The sequence below is a fragment of the Saccopteryx bilineata genome, chromosome 10, assembly GCF_036850765.1.
Source record: "Saccopteryx bilineata isolate mSacBil1 chromosome 10, mSacBil1_pri_phased_curated, whole genome shotgun sequence".
Lineage (NCBI taxonomy): Eukaryota > Metazoa > Chordata > Mammalia > Chiroptera > Emballonuridae > Saccopteryx > Saccopteryx bilineata.
In genome coordinates, this window is record NC_089499.1 from 5,942,551 (window position 1) to 5,959,857 (window position 17,307).

Consider the following 17,307-nt stretch of genomic DNA (forward strand, 5'->3'; position numbering starts at 1 on the left):
AAATTTGGGCTGGGTGGGGAGTAGAGCAGATACGGCTCCTAGGGCCAGGCCGAAGCCTGCTTGGTGGAGGGTCCCTCTCTCTCCCACTCCCTTTACTCTCCAAAGCCCTAGGAACCACGATTCATGGGTCCTCAGGCCAACGCCACCCTGTGAGGCTTCCTTTCCCTCCAGAGTCCAGGCAAGTTTCTATGTAAGTAATGTCCAAATCTGTAGAAAATTTTTATGAGTTTATTTGAGCCAAACTGATGACAAGTGCTAGGAAGCAAAATCTCAATGAATTGAGAAAATGTTCTGGTAAATGGCAATTTTTCAGTTTATTTTATACATTTAGAATCAAATGAAAAGTTGGGAGGGTTACATGAAACTCACTGATAGTAGATTAAGGGGGCAGGAAAAAGCAAGGGTGAGGGGAATCTCTGGGATTGGTTAAAAAGTAAAATGGAGAGACACAATCTTCTTTCACTTTGGTGGATACAGGATAGTTAATAATTAACAGGTACAACACTTAGAGATGGCATTTAGGGAACAAGTGAACAGTGAAGATCCTGTGTTCTCCTGATGTCTGCTGTGGTTGTGCCCTGAGGTGGTCTTAGATGCACAAAGACAATAGACAGGGTCACTTAAGGTAAAGATGAACCTTTGTCAAGAAAGCTACAGGCCTAGGTTGTAATTACCCACTATGACCCACTTGTAGTTAGGAATTTTTACATGCAGACCAACTTCTGTGGTTCCTTTTAGTCTCTGAGTTTGTAGGGCCCCCCCATGCTGGCCTCCCCTGAGCTTGTCAGGTTTAGTACATGGCCCTTTTTCATCCATATCAGTTACAGAGGGAAAGCCACTGAGGTCCAGGTGAGCAATGGCCAGAACAGACCTAGGTTGCCTTCCCTACCCCAGCCCCACACACATCCTCAGCCCTGGCTGGGTAGCTCAGTTGGTTAGAGTGTCCTCTAGATAGGACAAGCTTGTAGGTTTGATCCTCAGTCAGGGCACTTACAAGAATCGACCACTGGATGCATGAATAAGTGGAACAACAAGTTGAACCAGCGTTGAGGGTGTTGCTGCAAAATGGCACCAAGAGAAAAAAGGAACCAGGTGGTTTTCAAATCCTCCCTGGCACTGGGGCAGCCTCGCCCCCCACCTTGGCCCAGTGCATCGTTGGGGCCCGGATGGGACGGTTCGGGCCTACTTACCTCTCTCCAGGCTACTCCACACACACACACCCCTAGGCCACTGCGAGAAAGGCACCCAGGTTAAGAAGTAGAACTACCCAGGGCCGGCAGCGGCGGATGGGCCGGACGGGCCAAGCCTTCAACAGGCCCCGCCCACCTCTCCGTCCTAACCCGGCCCCGCCCGGCACCCTGCCGCCGACTTTGCTCTGAGCGCAGGCTACGAGCTGCACGGAGCTGGGGCGGCAGGTGAGGCGGCTCCTCTAGACCCGGCCGGTGTGTGTCCGCCTGCGCCAGGTGCTCAGACCCGAGGGCAGGGAAGGAGGGGGGAGCGTCACAGGAGCCCTGGGCGGGGATCCCCTGCCCGAGGGCTCTCAGGACCGGTGCTGGACGCTGGTCCCAATCTTCGGTTCGCGCCCAGCCAGGCTGTTGGCCGGCGGGAATCCCCGCGGGGCCCCAGCTGAGCCTTCATGGAGCTCCTCCTGCGGTCCTCGCAGCCCTCCCTGTGGCTGCTGTTGCTGCTGCTGCCGGTGGTGCCCGCGGCTAGCGGGTCCTGGCTGTGCCCGCGTATCCCCTACGCCGCCTCCCGCGACTTTGACGTGGGGTACGTGGTGCCCAGATTCTCGGCGGGCGGGCCGGTACAGGCCCTGGCGACATACGACGGCGGCGCGGACGGCGATGCCGTGTTCGTGGCCACGCGCAACCGCCTGTACATGCTTGGGCCGGACCTGCAGCTCCGCGAGAGCCTGGCCACGGGCCCTGCCGGGGACCCTGGCTGCCAGACGTGTGCGGCCTGTGGCCCGGGCCCCCACGGCCCACCGGGGGACACAGATGCGAAGGTGCTGGTGGTGCTGGAATCGGCACTGCCTGCGCTCATCAGCTGCGGCTCGAGCCTGCATGGCCGCTGCTTCCTGCACGAGCTGGAACCTGGCCACGCCGGCCTGCACCTGGCACCGCCCGCCTGCCTCTTCTCCGCCCCCCACAACCGGCCCGAAGACTGCCCCGACTGTGTGGCCAGCCCTCTGGGCACCCTCGTGACCGTGGTTGAGCAGGGCCATGCCTCTTATTTCTATGTGGCATCTTCCCTGGACGAGGAAGTGGCCGCGAGCTTCAGCCCCCGGTCGGTGTCCATCCGACGCCTCAAGGCCGACGCCTCGGGCTTCGCCCCCGACTTCCCTGCGCTGTCTGTGCTGCCCGTGCACCTCGCTTCTTACCGCATCGAATACGTGTACAGCTTCCACGCGGGAGACTTCGTCTACTTCCTGACCGTGCAGCCGGCTACCGTGGAGGCCGCTCCGGGCGCCTTACACTCGCGTCTGACCCGGCTCAGCGCCCTCGAGCCGGATCTGGGCGACTACCGAGAGCTGGTCCTCGACTGCAATTTTGAGCCTAAACGCCGGCGACGCGGGGCTTCTAAGGGCGGGCAGCCCTACCCGGTGCTGCGGGCAGCCCACACAGCTCCTGTAGGCAGCCGGCTGGCCGCTGAGCTGAGTATCTCCGAGGGCCAGGAAGTGCTGTTCGGGGTCTTCGTGGCCAGCAAAGACAAAAGCCCTGGGGTGGGCCCCAGCTCTGTCGTCTGTGCCTTCCCCATTGACCTGATGAACCATCTCATCGAGCAAGGTGTGCAGCGCTGCTGTGAGCCACCGATCCACCCGGGCCTCCGACGAGGCCTCGACTTCTTCCAGTCTCCCAGTTTGTGCCCCAACCCGGTGAGCAAAAAGAAGGGGCCCCCATCTGTGAGCAGTGTGTACGTGGCTGAATTCAGGCTGCGTTCCCTTCCACCACTGAGAGGGTCTGGGTGTGGGAGGACGGTAGAGGAGAAGTTTTTTTTTCCATCCAGTTCCTCTGATGCTGGGGGCTGTGTGAGGGAGTCAGCCAAAGGCCACACTGACCTCCCAGGTTAGCCCCTGCTGCTACCCCATGTTGCTCTCTCACCTATCATGGCCTCTGATTTTTTAGGCATTTTCCCTTGGTTATGCGAGAAATAGATTGCATCATAACTGCTTCTCTGCCAGACACAATGCCAATCTCTGGGCAGAATGAGCAGTGTCCTCTCCTATCTGCCCACCACACATACCCTCAGGGACAGACAGAGAAAAACAGCCTCCCCAACCCAGGCAGATACTCACAGATTTACAGAGACTTCCAGCCGCTTACCAACAGTTTTGCTTTCCCAGCAGAGAACTTGTTTTGTTTTGCTTGCCAAAGAGGGTGGGGCAGGGGTTGTGGAGAATGCTGCCCACCCCTGTTCCAGGGAGCTTCTGGGCCTGGAGGTTTGGGGGTTTATGAGGGAGTCTGCCTGGCTTGGGCTTCCCTGAAATACTCATCCCTGATCGACTGTTTCTCTGTGAGATGATTTCGAGAAGCCCCAGGACATGATGAGAAGGTAGTTAGGCACTAGTAGATTCTAGGAGGCTTGTCCTAGTCTTGTGCAAACAGCCATACACATCTAGGAGTGAGTAAAGGATTAGGAGGGCCTTGTTGGAACTGGTTCACCGTGCAGGAGTTCCAGGCTTTTCTCCACTACAGTCGGGACCCTGTCTCACTCCAGGCAGGAGGCCTCCCACCCCATGCTGAATTGGGGGCTCCTTCCAGCACCCACCCAGGTTTTCCCCAGCCATGGTGCCAGGGAGCTGAAACAGAGACAAACAGGACATTCCTTAAAAATGCTGAAGACAAAACCAAAACTAATTCCATGAAGCCATTGAAACAGCCCTATCCTAGGTTGTAAGAAATTAAACCAAGGAGAGGGGGTGAATGGCATTGGACGAGTGGTCTTCAGCACTGCTGACTCACAGTCACTGCTCTCAGAGTCTTTGGCTGCCCTGTGGTCCTGGCCTTGTTGTGACATTCGCCACCAACTCCTTTCCAGCTCCTGTGGATGGCCCGGTGTTGGGAGAAGTCACACACATGAGAAAGGGGAAGTCTCAGCTGAGCTCATCTAGGTTGAGGAGCCCCTAGAGCTGGGGCTCTCTTGTCTGGTCTGTGCCTTCTTCTCCTTCCTTCAGGGGAATCAGAACCACCCCCAACTTGGCTACTAGTCAGTGGGTCAGGAGACCCAGCAAGACTTGGCAGCGCCAGGCTCCAGGAAAAGTAATCTCAAGCCCTGCCCTCAGGCTGGCCCAGCCCCTGCTAGGTGTATGAGCCAGCCTGTATCATGTTTATCTGGTGACTGGGCATGTACCCTCCAGGGTAACACCCACTGTGTGCTCATCATAGCCGGCCACAGGAAGCCTGGGAGGCTCAGAGCTGCTGCCTGCCTTCCATGGGTTTGAGTCTGGGTTAGTCACTCTCCTCTGGGGGCACTGGACACTAAAGTGTTTTCAGGAGGACCTGTGGGCCCCTAGACAAGGCTGGGACCAGAGATAAGACTCTGGAACCCAGGGCAAGCAGGCAGGGGTGTAGTCCTGACTGGAGTAGGGCCTCTTTTCTACCCCTCAGCCCCACCTGTCCCTGAGTCATGCTGAAAACACGTGGCTGGCACCCGGCTAGGAACAAGCGCCTTTCCTTTCTCAAGTGAAGACAGAGTCCCAGTCCCTACCCACCCAGGCCACAGACCCAGAGTGCGTGGAGTTTCCGGGCCCAGCTCCACACCTGCTCCTAAGGCTCCAGAGCCGTGCTGAGGTCTGGATACTAGTTATACATACTTGGTCTGACGGGGGGCCCAGAGGGGTACCCTCAGAGCTAGTGAGGTTCAGTCCCAAGTCACTAGGACTTCTGAGCCCTGCCTGTACTTTGCAGTCAGCTCCAATATTGTGCATTCACACCCTGGCTTCCTAATTTCCAGAAGCTTCCATAGTACTACTCTGGAGCATTGAATACAGCCCCCAAAACACCCCCCCATTAAGAGCGGAGGAGAGCCTGACCGGGCGGTGGCGCAGTGGATAGAGCGTCGGACTGGGATGCGGAAGTACCCAGGTTCGAGACTCCGAGGTCGCGCGCGGGCTCATCTGGCTTGAGCAAAGAGCTCGCCAGCTTGGACCCAAGGTCGCTGGCTCCAGCAAAGGGTTACTCGGTCTGCTGAAGGCCCACGGTCAAGGCACATGTGAGAAAGCAATCAATGAACAACTAAGAAGTCGCAATGCGCAACGAGAAACTGATGATTGATGCTTCTCATCTCTCTCTGTTCCTGTCTGTCTGTCCCTGTCTATCTCTGCCTCTGTAAAAAAAAAAAAAAAAAAAAAAAAAAAAAACTTTAAAAAAAAAAAAAAAAAAAAAAAGAGCGGAGGAGAGGTTAGTAACTCCCAGCGCCTGGGACAAGGTTGGCACCCAGGGCTTCAGACCTTGGTTAATCCCTTTTGTACCCTGAAGGAGGGACAGGTAGCAGGGCAGGAAGATCTTTGTAGTCTCAGGGAGGGCAGGAAGGGCAGGAAGATCTTTGTAGTCTCAGGGAGAAGGACCATGTTACCAACCCTGTGCTGACCAATTAACCTCAGAGTTCAGCCCCTTTATGCTGGTAGAGAAACTGAGCCCTAAGAAGATAGCATCCGCCTGACCAGGTGGTGGCGCAGTGGATAGAGAGTCGGACTGGGATGTGGAGGACCCAGGTTCGAGACCCCGAGGTCGCCAGCTTGAGTGCGGGCTCATCCAGTTTGAGCAAAGGCTCGCCAGCTTGGACCCAAAGTCGCTGGCTCAAGCAAGGGTTTGCTCGGTTTGCTGAAGGCCTGCAGTCAAGGCATATATGAGAGAGCAATCAATGAACAACTAAGGTGTTGCAACGAAAAACTGATGATTGATACTTCTCATCTCTCTCCGTTCCTGTCTGTCTGTCTCTATCTATCCCTCTCTCTGGCTCTCTCTCTGTCTCTGTAAAAAAAAAAAAAAAAAAAGAAAGAAAGAAACAAAAAGAAGATAGCATCCGCTAAAGTGCAGGGCAGAACCAGCAGGGGGCAGGAGAGGACTCTAGTGGAGAGCTCAGACTTCCAACCTGCCTCCTCTCTTGGGGGGGCTTTAAGGCCTTTGAGAAGAAACCAAACCTCGCTGAGCCTGTTTCCTTAGCTAGAAAATGGAGGTGGTGAGTGGTTGTGAAGATACCATGGGTCGGGTCTGTAAGACTCAGTAACTTATTATCAGAATGGACATGGTGGGGTCGGACAAGGCGTAGGGTGAGCCGACCATCCAGCCTGGGCCTTCTCTGACCTTGCCACCTCTGAGAGCCCCACGGAGGGGGGAGGGGTGCAGTAACTGGCAGGCCTGGGCCCTTCTGTAGGCAGGCCAGGTGAGGGATGGGAGTTTGGGCTGCTGTGGTCACTGACAGAGGCCCCAAGGGGTTACTGGGTAGGATGAGCCCTGAGTCCTTCCCTGATTTTCCCCAGCCTGGCCTGGTGGCCCCCAGCCCCAACACCAGCTGCCACCACTTCCCTCTGCTGGTCAGTAGCAGCCTTTCCCGTGTGGACCTATTCAACGGGCTGTTAGGACAAGTGCAGATCACTGCACTGCACGTGACACGCCTCGACAATGTCACAGTGGCCCACATGGGCACAGCTGACGGGCGCATCCTGCAGGTAGGTCCCGCATGTCCACAGCCCATCATCCCTGGGTGCCCACCCCATCCCCAGTTTGCTTATGGCCGACTTGTCCCAGGTGGAGCTGGCCAGGTCTCTCAACTATTTGCTGTATGTGTCCAACTTCTCACTGAGCAACAACGAGCAGCCTGTGCAACGGGCTGTCAGTCGCCTTGGGAATTACTTGTTCTTTGCTTCTGGGGACCAGGTAAGGTGGGCCGGGGCAGGGCCTGGGACCAGGGCTGTGGGAGCACAGCCTCCCCATCCAGTCCAAGGAAGCATGGATACACAAGTCTCACCCGCCTGATGTACAAAGGGACCAGAGGGTGTGTGGGGTATAGGCCCCTCAACGCCTTCCAGTCTCCCCTAAGCCACCTTTCTGCCACTCCAAGGTCTTCCAGGTACCTATCCGGGGCCCTGGCTGCCTCCACTTCCTCAGCTGTGGACGGTGTCTGCGGACACAGCGTTTCATGGGCTGTGGCTGGTGTGGGGGCACGTGTAGCCGGCCGAAAGAGTGTCCCGGCTCCTGGCAACAGGACCACTGCCCACCTGAGCTTACTGAGGTACGGCTTGCCTGGCCGGGCACAGGTAAGGGTGAGACAAGCTGGGTCTGGGGTGGGGAGCAGCAGGCCTTCACGATGATCTTCCCCAGACCTGCGATGTCCTCAGGGAAGGCATGCTTGGCAGAAGAGATGGCAGAGACAAAGATTTGGAGGCAGAAAAGTGCTTGAGGGGACTAACAAGTGACTTAGAATGACTAGAGTGTGAGGCAGGTAAGGGGTGTGGCAGAAAAGTTTCAGGGAAGCAGACAGAACTGAGAGGCCCGGTTCACAAAGACTATCTATGCCCCCTCCAGTTCTATCCCCGCAGTGGACCCCGAAGGGGCAGCACACGGCTAACCCTGTGTGGCTCCAACTTCTACCTGCATCCTGACGGTGTGGTGCCTGAGGGCACCCATCAGGTCACCGTGGGCCAAAGTCCCTGCCGACTGCTGCCCAAGAACAGCTCAAACGCCAGGTACATCTGTTCCCGGTCTTTCGTATACCCAGTGGGGGCAACCAAGCAGCCCCTTCCCCGTGAGACTCTATCCTCTGCTTATTGGGGGGAAGAAAGCAGGGGGGAAGCTGTAATAGTCCGGCTGCTTTGTGTCTGCGGAGACATCTCTGTCCTTTCTTGAGCCTGCCTATGCCCTACCTATCTCTTGAGTCACAGGCCAGATAAACTTACTTTCTGCCCTGCCTCCCTAGAGGAAAGCATGGATGGAGAGAGGCCGCCCTGAGGCTCAGAGGAGCCTGTGATCTGTGGTGGGCATGCAACTGGGCCTGTGTGACCACTATCTGACCTTGAGTTGCTCGGTGTTCTAGCCCAGTGCCCCGGAAGGACTTCATAGAGGAGTTTGAGTGTGAGCTGGAGCCCTCAGGCATACAGGCAGCTGGGCCTGCCAACATTAGCCTTACTGTGACCAACATGCCACCGGGCAAGCACTTCCGGGTAGACGGCACCTCCATCCTGCAAGGCTTCTCTTTCGTGGTGAGGGCACCTTGTTTTGCCTGTGCACTTGGCCAATTGGGCAACACGGGCAGGGAAGGGTTTGGAGTGGAGGGTCTTCTACACCAAGCTAAACCTCTTTCATACCCTTTTAGGATCCAATACTGGAAGAAGTACAACCCCTCTTTGGCCCACGGGCAGGGGGCACCCGCCTCACTCTTAAAGGTCAGGGCCTATCCATAGGCACCAGCCGGGCTGTGCTGATCAATGGGACAGAATGCCCGCTGCATCAGTAAGTACTGGCAGGCAAGGGGGTGAGGCTATAGGGCCCCACTCAGGGGAGCCCTCACTGGGTGGGACTTGGATCCTGGTCAGGGCAGAGGGAGGAAGGCTCAGGCACATGGTCAGGTCCAGGAAGAAGGGTCTGTTGTCCACTTCAGTCCAGAGGTTGTTTGGGGATGGCCAGAGAGACGATCCTAGAGTCCATTGCCTCCAGCCAAGGCTGTGGGGAATCTATCTGTTCCCTCCTTCCCTTCCTGTAGGTCTTACCGGGACCGCCCTGCCTTTAGACAGACCCATGGAGTATGGGCAGGTGGGGAGATGACCAACAGAGGGACTGGGAAGAATTGGCACACTCCTGGAGGAAGTGGGCCTAGGCATCACCTGAATGGTGACACTGAGCCCAGTCCCCCTGTTCTGCAGGGTCAGTGAGGGGCAGCTTTTATGTACAACGCCACCCGGTGCTGCTTCGGCCAGCGTTCCTATTCGCCTGCAGATAGGGGGCGCTGAGGTGCCTGGCTCCTGGACCTTCAACTACCGGGAAGACCCCGTGGTGCTGGGCATCAGCCCCAACTGTGGCTATAGGTAAGTGCTACCTCCTTCCCTGCCCTGGTCTCCTAGGAGTGAGGGAGCTGCCCTCATTTTATTTTATTCATTATTCTTATTAATTTTTTCATAAGTGATAAGCAGGGAGGCAGAGAGATAGACTCCCGCATGTGCCCTGACCGACATCCACCCAGCGAGCTCCCCATGGGACAATGCTCTGCCCATCTGGGTCCATTGCTCCGTTGGTTGGCCACCGAGCCATTTTAGCACCTGAGGTGAGGCCATGGAGCCATCCTCTGTGCCCATGGCCATCTTTGCTCCAACCAAGCCATGGCTACTGGAGGGGAAGAGAGAGACAGAGAGAGAGAAGGTGGAGAAGCAGATGGGCACTTCTCCTGTGTGCCCTGACCAAGAATCGAACCTGAGACATCCACATGCTGGGCTGACACTCTACCACTGAGCCAACCGTCCAAGGCTGAGGAGTTGCCCTCAGAGAGCACCTCGAGCCCACCTCCCTGCTCTCCTCCACAGCGGTTCCCACGTCACCATCCATGGCCGGCATCTGACTTCAGTGCAGCGCCTAGTGCTGTCGTTCCATGATGGGCGTAAGGCAGTGGAAAATACGGTGAGCAGGCATTGGCAGCTGCCAAGTGTGTACTGGCCAGGAGGAAGGAAGGCTGGGCAAGTCCCCTGAGACCCAGCCCCATTCCATACTGAGCCAGGTAGACTGGGGTGGTCACAGGTGGGATGCCTGACTAAGCACTCTCGTGTGGGCCCCAGCAGTGTGAGGGGCAGCTCCCAGAGAAACATTGGTGCCGCCTGCCCAAATACGTGGTCCGAGATCCCCAGCCATCTGTGACAGGGCATCTGAGTGCCTGGGGGGATGGAGCTGCCCGCTTCACACTGCCTGGCTTTTGCCTCCTGCCTCCACCCTCTCCACCCGGCACTGGCTCGGCCCTACTGAAGCCCGAGGAGCACACCATTAAATTCAAGGTAAGTGTGAGGGATGGAGGGTAGGTACAGGCTTAGGGCTGAAGCCTGCCCACAGGAGATGGGGGCACTGGCCCGTCCTCATAATTGTCTCTGCAGTACTTTGGGCTGGGAGCTGTGGCTCACTGTGTGGATGTAAACGTGACCATAGGTGGTAAAAGCTGCCAGCATGAGCTCCAGGGGGACCTGGTGATCTGTCCCCTGCCCCCTTCCCTGCATCTGGGCAAAGACAGCACCCCACTGCAGGTAGGCGGTTCGGCTGACCCTTCACAGGAGACGTGGGTGGGGGGCTGCAGCCTGGGCCTGAGCCACCACCTACCCCCAGGTCTGCGTGGATGGTGAATGCCACATCCTGGGCAGAGTGGTGCAGACCGGCTCAGAGGGTGTCCCGCAGAGGATGCTCCTTGGTGTCCTGCTGGCTCTGGTCCTGCTTGTGGCTGTATTGGCCACTGCACTGGTCTTCAACTACCGGCGGAGGAAGCAGCTAGGTGAGCTCTCCATTCCTACCCTGACTCAGCCCTCGCCCTGAACAATGGCATCTCCAAGTCCCTATATCCTTTCTAAGCCTGGGCCTTGGGGGTCTGGCCCCACTTCCTGGGGAGGGGTCAGCCTTGAGGAGCTTGAAGAGGCTATCAGAGGCCTTCTCCCCACAGTCTTTTCTCCGAACCTGCATAACCCGGCATCCTTGGACCAAACCACTGGAGCCATACCTCTGCCTCGGCTCCGCTTGGGCTCTGACTACAGAAACAGCCTCGGTGAGACGGCGGAGGTGCTCTCAGCTGGGGCCACCCCCTCTGCTCCACAAGCCCCTCACTCCCTCTCCTCTGCAGCAGCGTCTACCGTGGATGGTCTGGATTCCGCCGCTCAGGCCCATGGAACGTTCTTCTCAGACAGTGGGGATGGATCCTGTGTCCCATTGCTTCAGACCGAGTCCATCCAGCTTGGGGACCTGGACTCTGCGCTCCTGGCCGAGGTTAAGGATGTGCTAATTCCCCATGAGCGGGTGGTCACCCACAGTGACCGAGTCATTGGCAAAGGTGCGGGGGCCAGGCAGGGCTGGGGCAGAGATGGAGTCTTGACGTGACACGGGCTCAAGGGACAGTTGGGCAGGACTGTCACCAGCGGTCTTACTCTGGTCTTCTCACAAACTTGTGCGACATTGGCCATACCAAGTAACCTCTCTGAGCCTGCAGCTGCTCATCTGTGAATTAGGAATTGGTTCTGTCTTTAGTAGGTTCTAGTACAGATCACGTGGCTCTGCCATCATGCAGCTACTGCTTTATTTTTTTTTTTTTGTTTGTTTTTTTTAATTTTTTACACAGACAGAGTGAGTCAGAGAGAGGGATAGACAGGGACAGACAGATAGGAACGGAGAGGGATGAGAAGCATCAATCATTAGTTTTTCATTGCGTGTTGCAACACCTTAGTTGTTCGTTGATTGCTTTCTCATATGTGCCTTGACTGTGGACCTTCAGCAGACCGAGTAACCCCTTGCTGGAGCCAGTGACCTTGGGTTCACACTGGTGGGCTTTTTTCTCAAACCAGATGAGCCCGCGCTCAAGCTGGCGATCTCGGGGTCTCGAACCTGGGTCTTCCGCATCCCAGTCCGATGCTCTATCCACTGCGCTACCGCCCGGTCAGGCTGTTTGTTTTGTTTTTTTAAGAGAGCGGAGAGGAGACACATTCCTTCATGCATCCTGGCAACTTCCGTCTAGGGCCGATGCTCAAATCAACCGAGTTATTTTTAGTACCTGAGGTTGATGCACTGAGACCAATTGACCTATCCTCAGCGCTTGGGGTCACACTTGAACCAATCAAGCCACTGGCTGCAAGAGGGGAAGTGGGAAATAAAGGGAGAGAGAGGGGGAGAGAAGTAGATGGTTGCTTCTCTTGTGTGCCCTGACCAGGAATTGAACCCGGGATGTCCATAGGCCAGGCCAACACTGTATCCACTGAGCCATGGCCAGGGCCTACTGCTTGTTTTTAATGTCAGATCGACCATTTGGTGCTCTGAGGTCTGGTTGTCAAAGAGGGGGTGTGGTGCGAGCACTGGGCACTGGGGCCCCCTCTCATCATCTCCCTTCACCAGGCCATTTTGGGGTTGTCTACCACGGAGAATACACAGACGAGGCCCAGAATCGAATCCACTGTGCCGTCAAGTCACTGAGTCGTAAGTGGGGCAGAGGCTGGGCAGGTCCTCATCCCCGCTGTATTACTGTTCCGCCGAGCCACCCTGAGCAGCACACCCTTCTCCATGCCCCCGTCAGACCCTGCCCCAGGCCTGACTCCCGCTGCTCCATAGGCATCACGGAAGTGCAGGAGGTGGAGGCCTTCCTGCGCGAGGGGCTGCTCATGAGTGGTCTGCACCACCCTCACGTGCTGGCCCTCATCGGAATCGTGCTGCCGCCCGAGGGGCTGCCCCGCGTGCTGCTGCCCTATATGCGCCACGGAGACCTGCTGCACTTCGTCCGCTCGCCCCAGCGGGTCAGGACTCAGCCGGTCCTGGGCTGGGAGGCTTGGGCAGTGGCTGGGGATGGATCTGCTCCCCGCTTGCTTACTGACCCACCTGTACCCCCAGAACCCCACAGTGAAGGACCTCGTCAGCTTCGGCCTGCAGGTAGCCCGCGGCATGGAGTACCTGGCAGAGAAGAAGTTTGTGCACCGGGACCTGGCTGCTCGGAACTGCATGTGAGGGGCCAGGGCAGTGGGGGTGAAGTGAGGGCACAGCATACCAGGGTCTATATGTCCTCCCCGCTCTGGGCCTGTTTTCCTGTCTGTCCAGTTCAGGCTTAGGTGGGACTCTTTGGTTCTGAAATCCTGTGAGGACCTAGAACAGGTGGGGTCAGGGCCTGGTGGGACTCGGTCCTGAGTGTGATTGCCCTCTCCCAGGTTGGATGAGTCATTCACAGTCAAGGTGGCTGACTTTGGCCTGGCCCGTGGCATCCTGGACAAGGAGTACTACAGTGTTCAACAGCACCGCCATGCTCGCCTCCCTGTCAAATGGATGGCGCTGGAAAGCCTGCAGACCTACAGGTTCACCAGCAAGTCTGATGTGGTGAGGCCCCACCTGCCCCGTGTCCACATGGCCTCGGTGTCCTGGGAGAACATCGGGCCTTGCCCCTCCAGCTCTGGATGATGATCTGAATGAACCCAGAGAATGTCCAAGCTAGCAGCCCACAGCCCATTTGCCCACTTCTTGGGTAGCAGCAGGCTGTGAACTCACTGGCTCCTCGACCCTGCACGCTCTGCCCAGCCCCGGCTTTGGATTGTCCCGGGTGGTGGGAAAAGACCTAGATAGGGAAGATGCTTGTGACATACTGCAGAATGGGCTCTGACTGGGGAGTGGAGCCCCCGTTTCTCACAAGGGGGCTCTGGGAAGTAGAAGACCTGGGGTGTCCACCTGCCTCCAGATTTGGGGTGAGAGTTGAGTGCCCTCACCTCCCCTCTCCCACAGTGGTCATTTGGTGTGCTGCTTTGGGAGCTGCTGACACGAGGTGCCCCACCGTACCCCCACATCGATCCTTTTGACCTGACTCACTTCCTGGCCCAGGGCCGTCGCCTGCCCCAGCCTGAGTATTGCCCCGATTCTCTGTGAGTATGTAGAGAATGGGGGGGGGGTGACTGGGCCCCAGAGCCAAGGAGGGGGCAGGAAGCCAAGTTCTTGCCTTACTCTCTGACTGACCCTCTGGTTGACCTGGAAAGGGACCCTCTCTGGGCCTAGTTTTTCCTCACCTGTGGACTGGTTCTGTCCCCATTCAGGACTGGGTGCTGGGAGGACATCATGGTTGCTATGGTAACAGCATTCCCCTCTCGGAGACTGGGTTGAGGCCAGTGATTTGATTTCCTGGAACTGTTCTCCCCCCACCCCTGCCAAATGGGGGGGCTGTTTTCCATCTCTTCACTCACTTAATTTGAAGGAAAGGTTCCATTAGCTCCCACACTAGCCCCCCCATCTCCAGATCAGATGTTTTCTTCACAGGATCTAGTTTCAGATTCTCCATTCTCGGAGGCATGGCAACGGCTGTGTTGTCATCGGTGCCTGTGGGGTGGGTTTGGTACCAAGGTTCATCTTCTTAAGCAGTGAGTGCCTCAGCTGTGCCCAGGTCTTTGTGGTTAGGACAGGAAGAACCAGGTCACGGCTCCTGTCTCAGGCTGCGCTCCAGAGGGGATGAGTAACCCTCTGCACAGCCCTGTGTGCCTTGGGTCTGGTCTCCGTTACTCATTCACTTCACTAATGCATCTGGGCTCAGGGCAGGGAAGTGAACGGCACCACCGAGCTGCCCTGCGCGAGACTCCCTGAAACAGACTCTGAGGTAGAGATTTATGTGCAGGGGGTGTTCTGGGAGGTGGGGGGCTAGGGAAGCAGGACAGGGCAGGTGTGAGGTTGGCTGCCATACAGATGCATCCGAGGCCGCTGCCCGTCCCACAAGGACTGCTAGAGCTGATAGCCCTTTGGAGTTTTACAAAATTAAGAACAAGGTCCAGCCTGACCTGTGGTGGCGCAGTGGATAAAAGCGTAGACCTGGAACACTGAGGTTGCCGGTTCAAACCCTGGGCTTGCCTAGTCATGGTACATATGGGAGTTGATGCTTCCTGCTCCTCCCCACCCCACATTCTCTCCTCTCTCTAAAATGAATAAATAAAATCTAAAAAAGAAAGAAAACAGGAGCCAATCTATAAAAAAAATAAAAACAGGGTCCAGGTCTTTGTATCAGATGTTATAATCAGTCACAAGTCACAGCTGTCCCTGAAGAAGGGTATGGGCTTGGGGGAGGCAGTTCTTTTCTGCCTAGGGCAATTCCTAGAGAGGACCCGGGCCTCGAGCAGTCCGCAGCCCTGGGAGAATGGAGGGGGGGTCTGGGTAGCACACCGTTATCCCAGGGTAAGTCCCTTCTCTCTGGGCCTCAGCTTTCCTATCTGTAAAGCTGGGCTGATACCAGGACCACCCTCAGAGAGTTTGAGAAGAATGTGAGATTATTATGTATAGGGCACTTAGAGTATCATTTAAGGCAGGGATGGCATTCCCAAAATAGAGGAGCTAGTATTAGGACCCACCAGGCAAACCACAGAAATCCTGCTTGGGAATGACGATGTCACTGCTGCTGCCTCACACGTCCTTGTCTCTGGGCTTTAACCCCCCTCTCACCACCTAGGCCCTCGCAGGCATTCTGTCACCTTATGCCCCAACAGCTTTGCGGTCAGAGGAGGACCCAGGAGGGCACAGGAGCCCAAGCTCTTAATCTCTAAGGCGTTTCGACCTCTGCCAGGGTGGGAAGGCAGGACTGGAATGGCGATCCCAATGATGAGCAGAGCAGCCCCTGATTGGGCTAGGCTAGGCGTGAGGCGTGTCCCCTGTTCTCGTCCCTGTGTGGCCTGCTAGGGCATTAACAGGGTGGGGAGCCCAGAGTCTGGGTGGTGGTATGCCCTGCCCCTGACACCCCCCCTCGCCGCAGGTACACAGTGATGCAGCGCTGCTGGGCAGCAGACCCTGCGGTGAGACCCACCTTCGGAACGCTGGCAGCAGAAGTGGAGCACGTGGCAGCGGCTCTGCGTGGGGACCACTACGTGCAGCTGCCCGTGGCCTACATGAACCTGGGCCTTGATGCCTCCAGTGAGGCAAATGCGCCCCCAGAAGAGTCACTGTCCCCAGCTGTACACAGGAGCGCTGGGCGGCCTCGGCCCCTCTCAGAGCCACCGAGGCCCACATGATCTCAGCCCCAGGCAGACCCTGAGGAGCTGGACCCGCAGAACCCTTCCCGGGAGTTAAAGCCAGGCTACTTCTGGGCTGTGCCACACCAAAGGGTGGCCCGAGTTGCCCTCTGCCTGTCCCTGTCCCTGTCCCTGACCCTTCAGGCTGTAGGAGCAGAACAAGGCACAGTGGCCCCTCACTCCACATGGGAAGCCAGTGAGAGTGATCTTTGACTCAATGAGTACTTAAGGAGCTCTTGCTGGCCACAGGGACTCAACTGTGATGAGACATTGGCCTATGAACCAGTAAATGGACACATGAGTGTTTAAGCACAAATTGTGATAAATGCTACAGAAGAAAAAGACAGATATGGCTTTGAGGGGGGAGGGAAGACAGTGCTAAGTAGAAAGGTGAATACCAAGGTGAGAAAAACCCCCGTCCCTGGGAGGTGATGTTTTTGCTGAGACCCTGTCAAGTGGGAACTGCCAGGAGCAGCTATGGAGGCGAGACCCTGAGGTCTGAAAGCAGCAAGGAGGCTCCAGAGATCAGGAAGGTAGGTGGGCACAGATCAGTAGCTTGGTTAGTTAAGAGAGTCGTCTCCATACGAAAAAGTTGCCAATTTGGTCCCCAGTCAGGGCACATATAAGAACAGATCAATGTTTCTGTCTTTCTCTCTCTCTCTCTCTCTCTCTCTCTCTCTCTCTCTCTCTCTCCTTTCCTCTCTATAATCAGAAAGAAGAAAAAAAAAAAAAGAGCCAGATCCAGGTTACAGGACCCCAGGGGCCTTTCGGACGGAGCCCAGAGGGTCGTTGAGTGCCCAGGATGGCGGTGGCCAGGATGGCTTCTCAGCCGCCCAGTCTGCCCGTTCCCTTCCCTGGGCTCTAGGTCCTCTCCAGGGCTTCCTGCTTCCCCTGCAGCGCCCACACCGCACACACACTGCACACTCTCCGGGCCTGGACACTCGCTCCCCCCACCCTGCCCGCATTGTTCTTGCAGCCTTGGGAGAGGTGAGCCAGCAGCAAGGGCTAGGTGCCACCCGTTCCAGGAACCAGCTTCAAGGTGCTGCCTGCCCAGGCTATTTATACCTGTCAAGGCCGCTCCACAACAGCCAGAAGAGGGGCAGGCTCCGCCACCACCGGGGAAGGAGAGAATCTCCCTGGACTAACCCTCACCACACCCTTGATTCTGAGGGGGTAGCGGGGAGTGTGTGCCGGGGTGGCTGGGCCCAGGACATACATCAGAGTGGCTCCTCTCTCTTGCTCGAGATCTCCATAGTCGCCATCCTGTTAGTTTGGGGGACTCCAGGTCACACCAAGAGGAATATGTTCCCTCTCCTGTGAGTCCCCAGCTCTGCACTCTCTCACAAGGGACCCTGGGTTTGGGGCAAACGCTCCCTGGGAAGCAGAGTGGGGGTCTCCTTGGGACCAGAGCTACCCAATGCTCTATGCCCACACTGCTGTCCTCTCAGTCACCTCAGACAGTGGGAGGCCCAGCCTGGTCGCCTAGAGACCCTAAGGGTAGGTAGGTAGGTAGAGCTTAGAAGTAGACTCTTCTGTTCAAGGGCAGGGGTCCGGAGAGCAGAGGCCCAGGAGCCAGAGAGGGGTAGCAGCGGACGCCGCCTGCTCACCATTGCACCTCTGCTGCC

The 17,307-nt window shown here is 56.9% G+C and overlaps 1 protein-coding gene across 5 annotated transcripts; it reads left to right on the top strand.

Moving 5' to 3' along the window:
- The first annotated feature begins 320 nt into the window (after nucleotides 1-320).
- On the top strand, nucleotides 321-16,214 carry MST1R (macrophage stimulating 1 receptor). Of its 5 annotated transcripts, none has more exons than XM_066245188.1 (20): nucleotides 323-2,875; nucleotides 6,482-6,670; nucleotides 6,750-6,878; nucleotides 7,063-7,233; nucleotides 7,527-7,687; nucleotides 8,035-8,200; nucleotides 8,314-8,450; nucleotides 8,861-9,022; nucleotides 9,515-9,608; nucleotides 9,764-9,976; nucleotides 10,073-10,219; nucleotides 10,299-10,461; nucleotides 10,627-10,728; nucleotides 10,807-11,010; nucleotides 12,063-12,143; nucleotides 12,276-12,457; nucleotides 12,552-12,661; nucleotides 12,863-13,028; nucleotides 13,428-13,564; nucleotides 15,427-16,213. In XM_066245188.1, the coding sequence occupies exons 1-20, from the start codon at nucleotides 1,637-1,639 to the stop codon at nucleotides 15,680-15,682; spliced, it is 4,209 nt and encodes a 1,402-aa protein (XP_066101285.1). In that variant the 5' UTR covers nucleotides 323-1,636; the 3' UTR covers nucleotides 15,683-16,213. The 5 variants fall into 5 exon arrangements, with proteins under 5 accessions (XP_066101282.1, XP_066101281.1, XP_066101285.1 ...); XM_066245187.1 differs by having other exon boundaries at nucleotides 9,767-9,976; nucleotides 10,804-11,010; XM_066245186.1 differs by having other exon boundaries at nucleotides 324-2,875; nucleotides 10,804-11,010; nucleotides 15,427-16,212.
- The last annotated feature ends 1,093 nt before the right edge of the window (nucleotides 16,215-17,307 follow it).

Bases quoted from the DNA above. Each gene is read 5' to 3' on its own strand.
- MST1R (XM_066245184.1), top strand. From the start codon at position 1,637: ATGGAGCTCCTCCTGCGGTCCTCGCAGCCCTCCCTGTGGCTGCTGTTG. The intron at 7,688-8,034 runs GTACATCTGTTC...TCGGTGTTCTAG, and splicing joins AAGAACAGCTCAAACGCCAG to CCCAGTGCCCCGGAAGGACT. The intron at 12,662-12,862 runs GTGAGGGGCCAG...GCCCTCTCCCAG, and splicing joins CTGGCTGCTCGGAACTGCAT to GTTGGATGAGTCATTCACAG.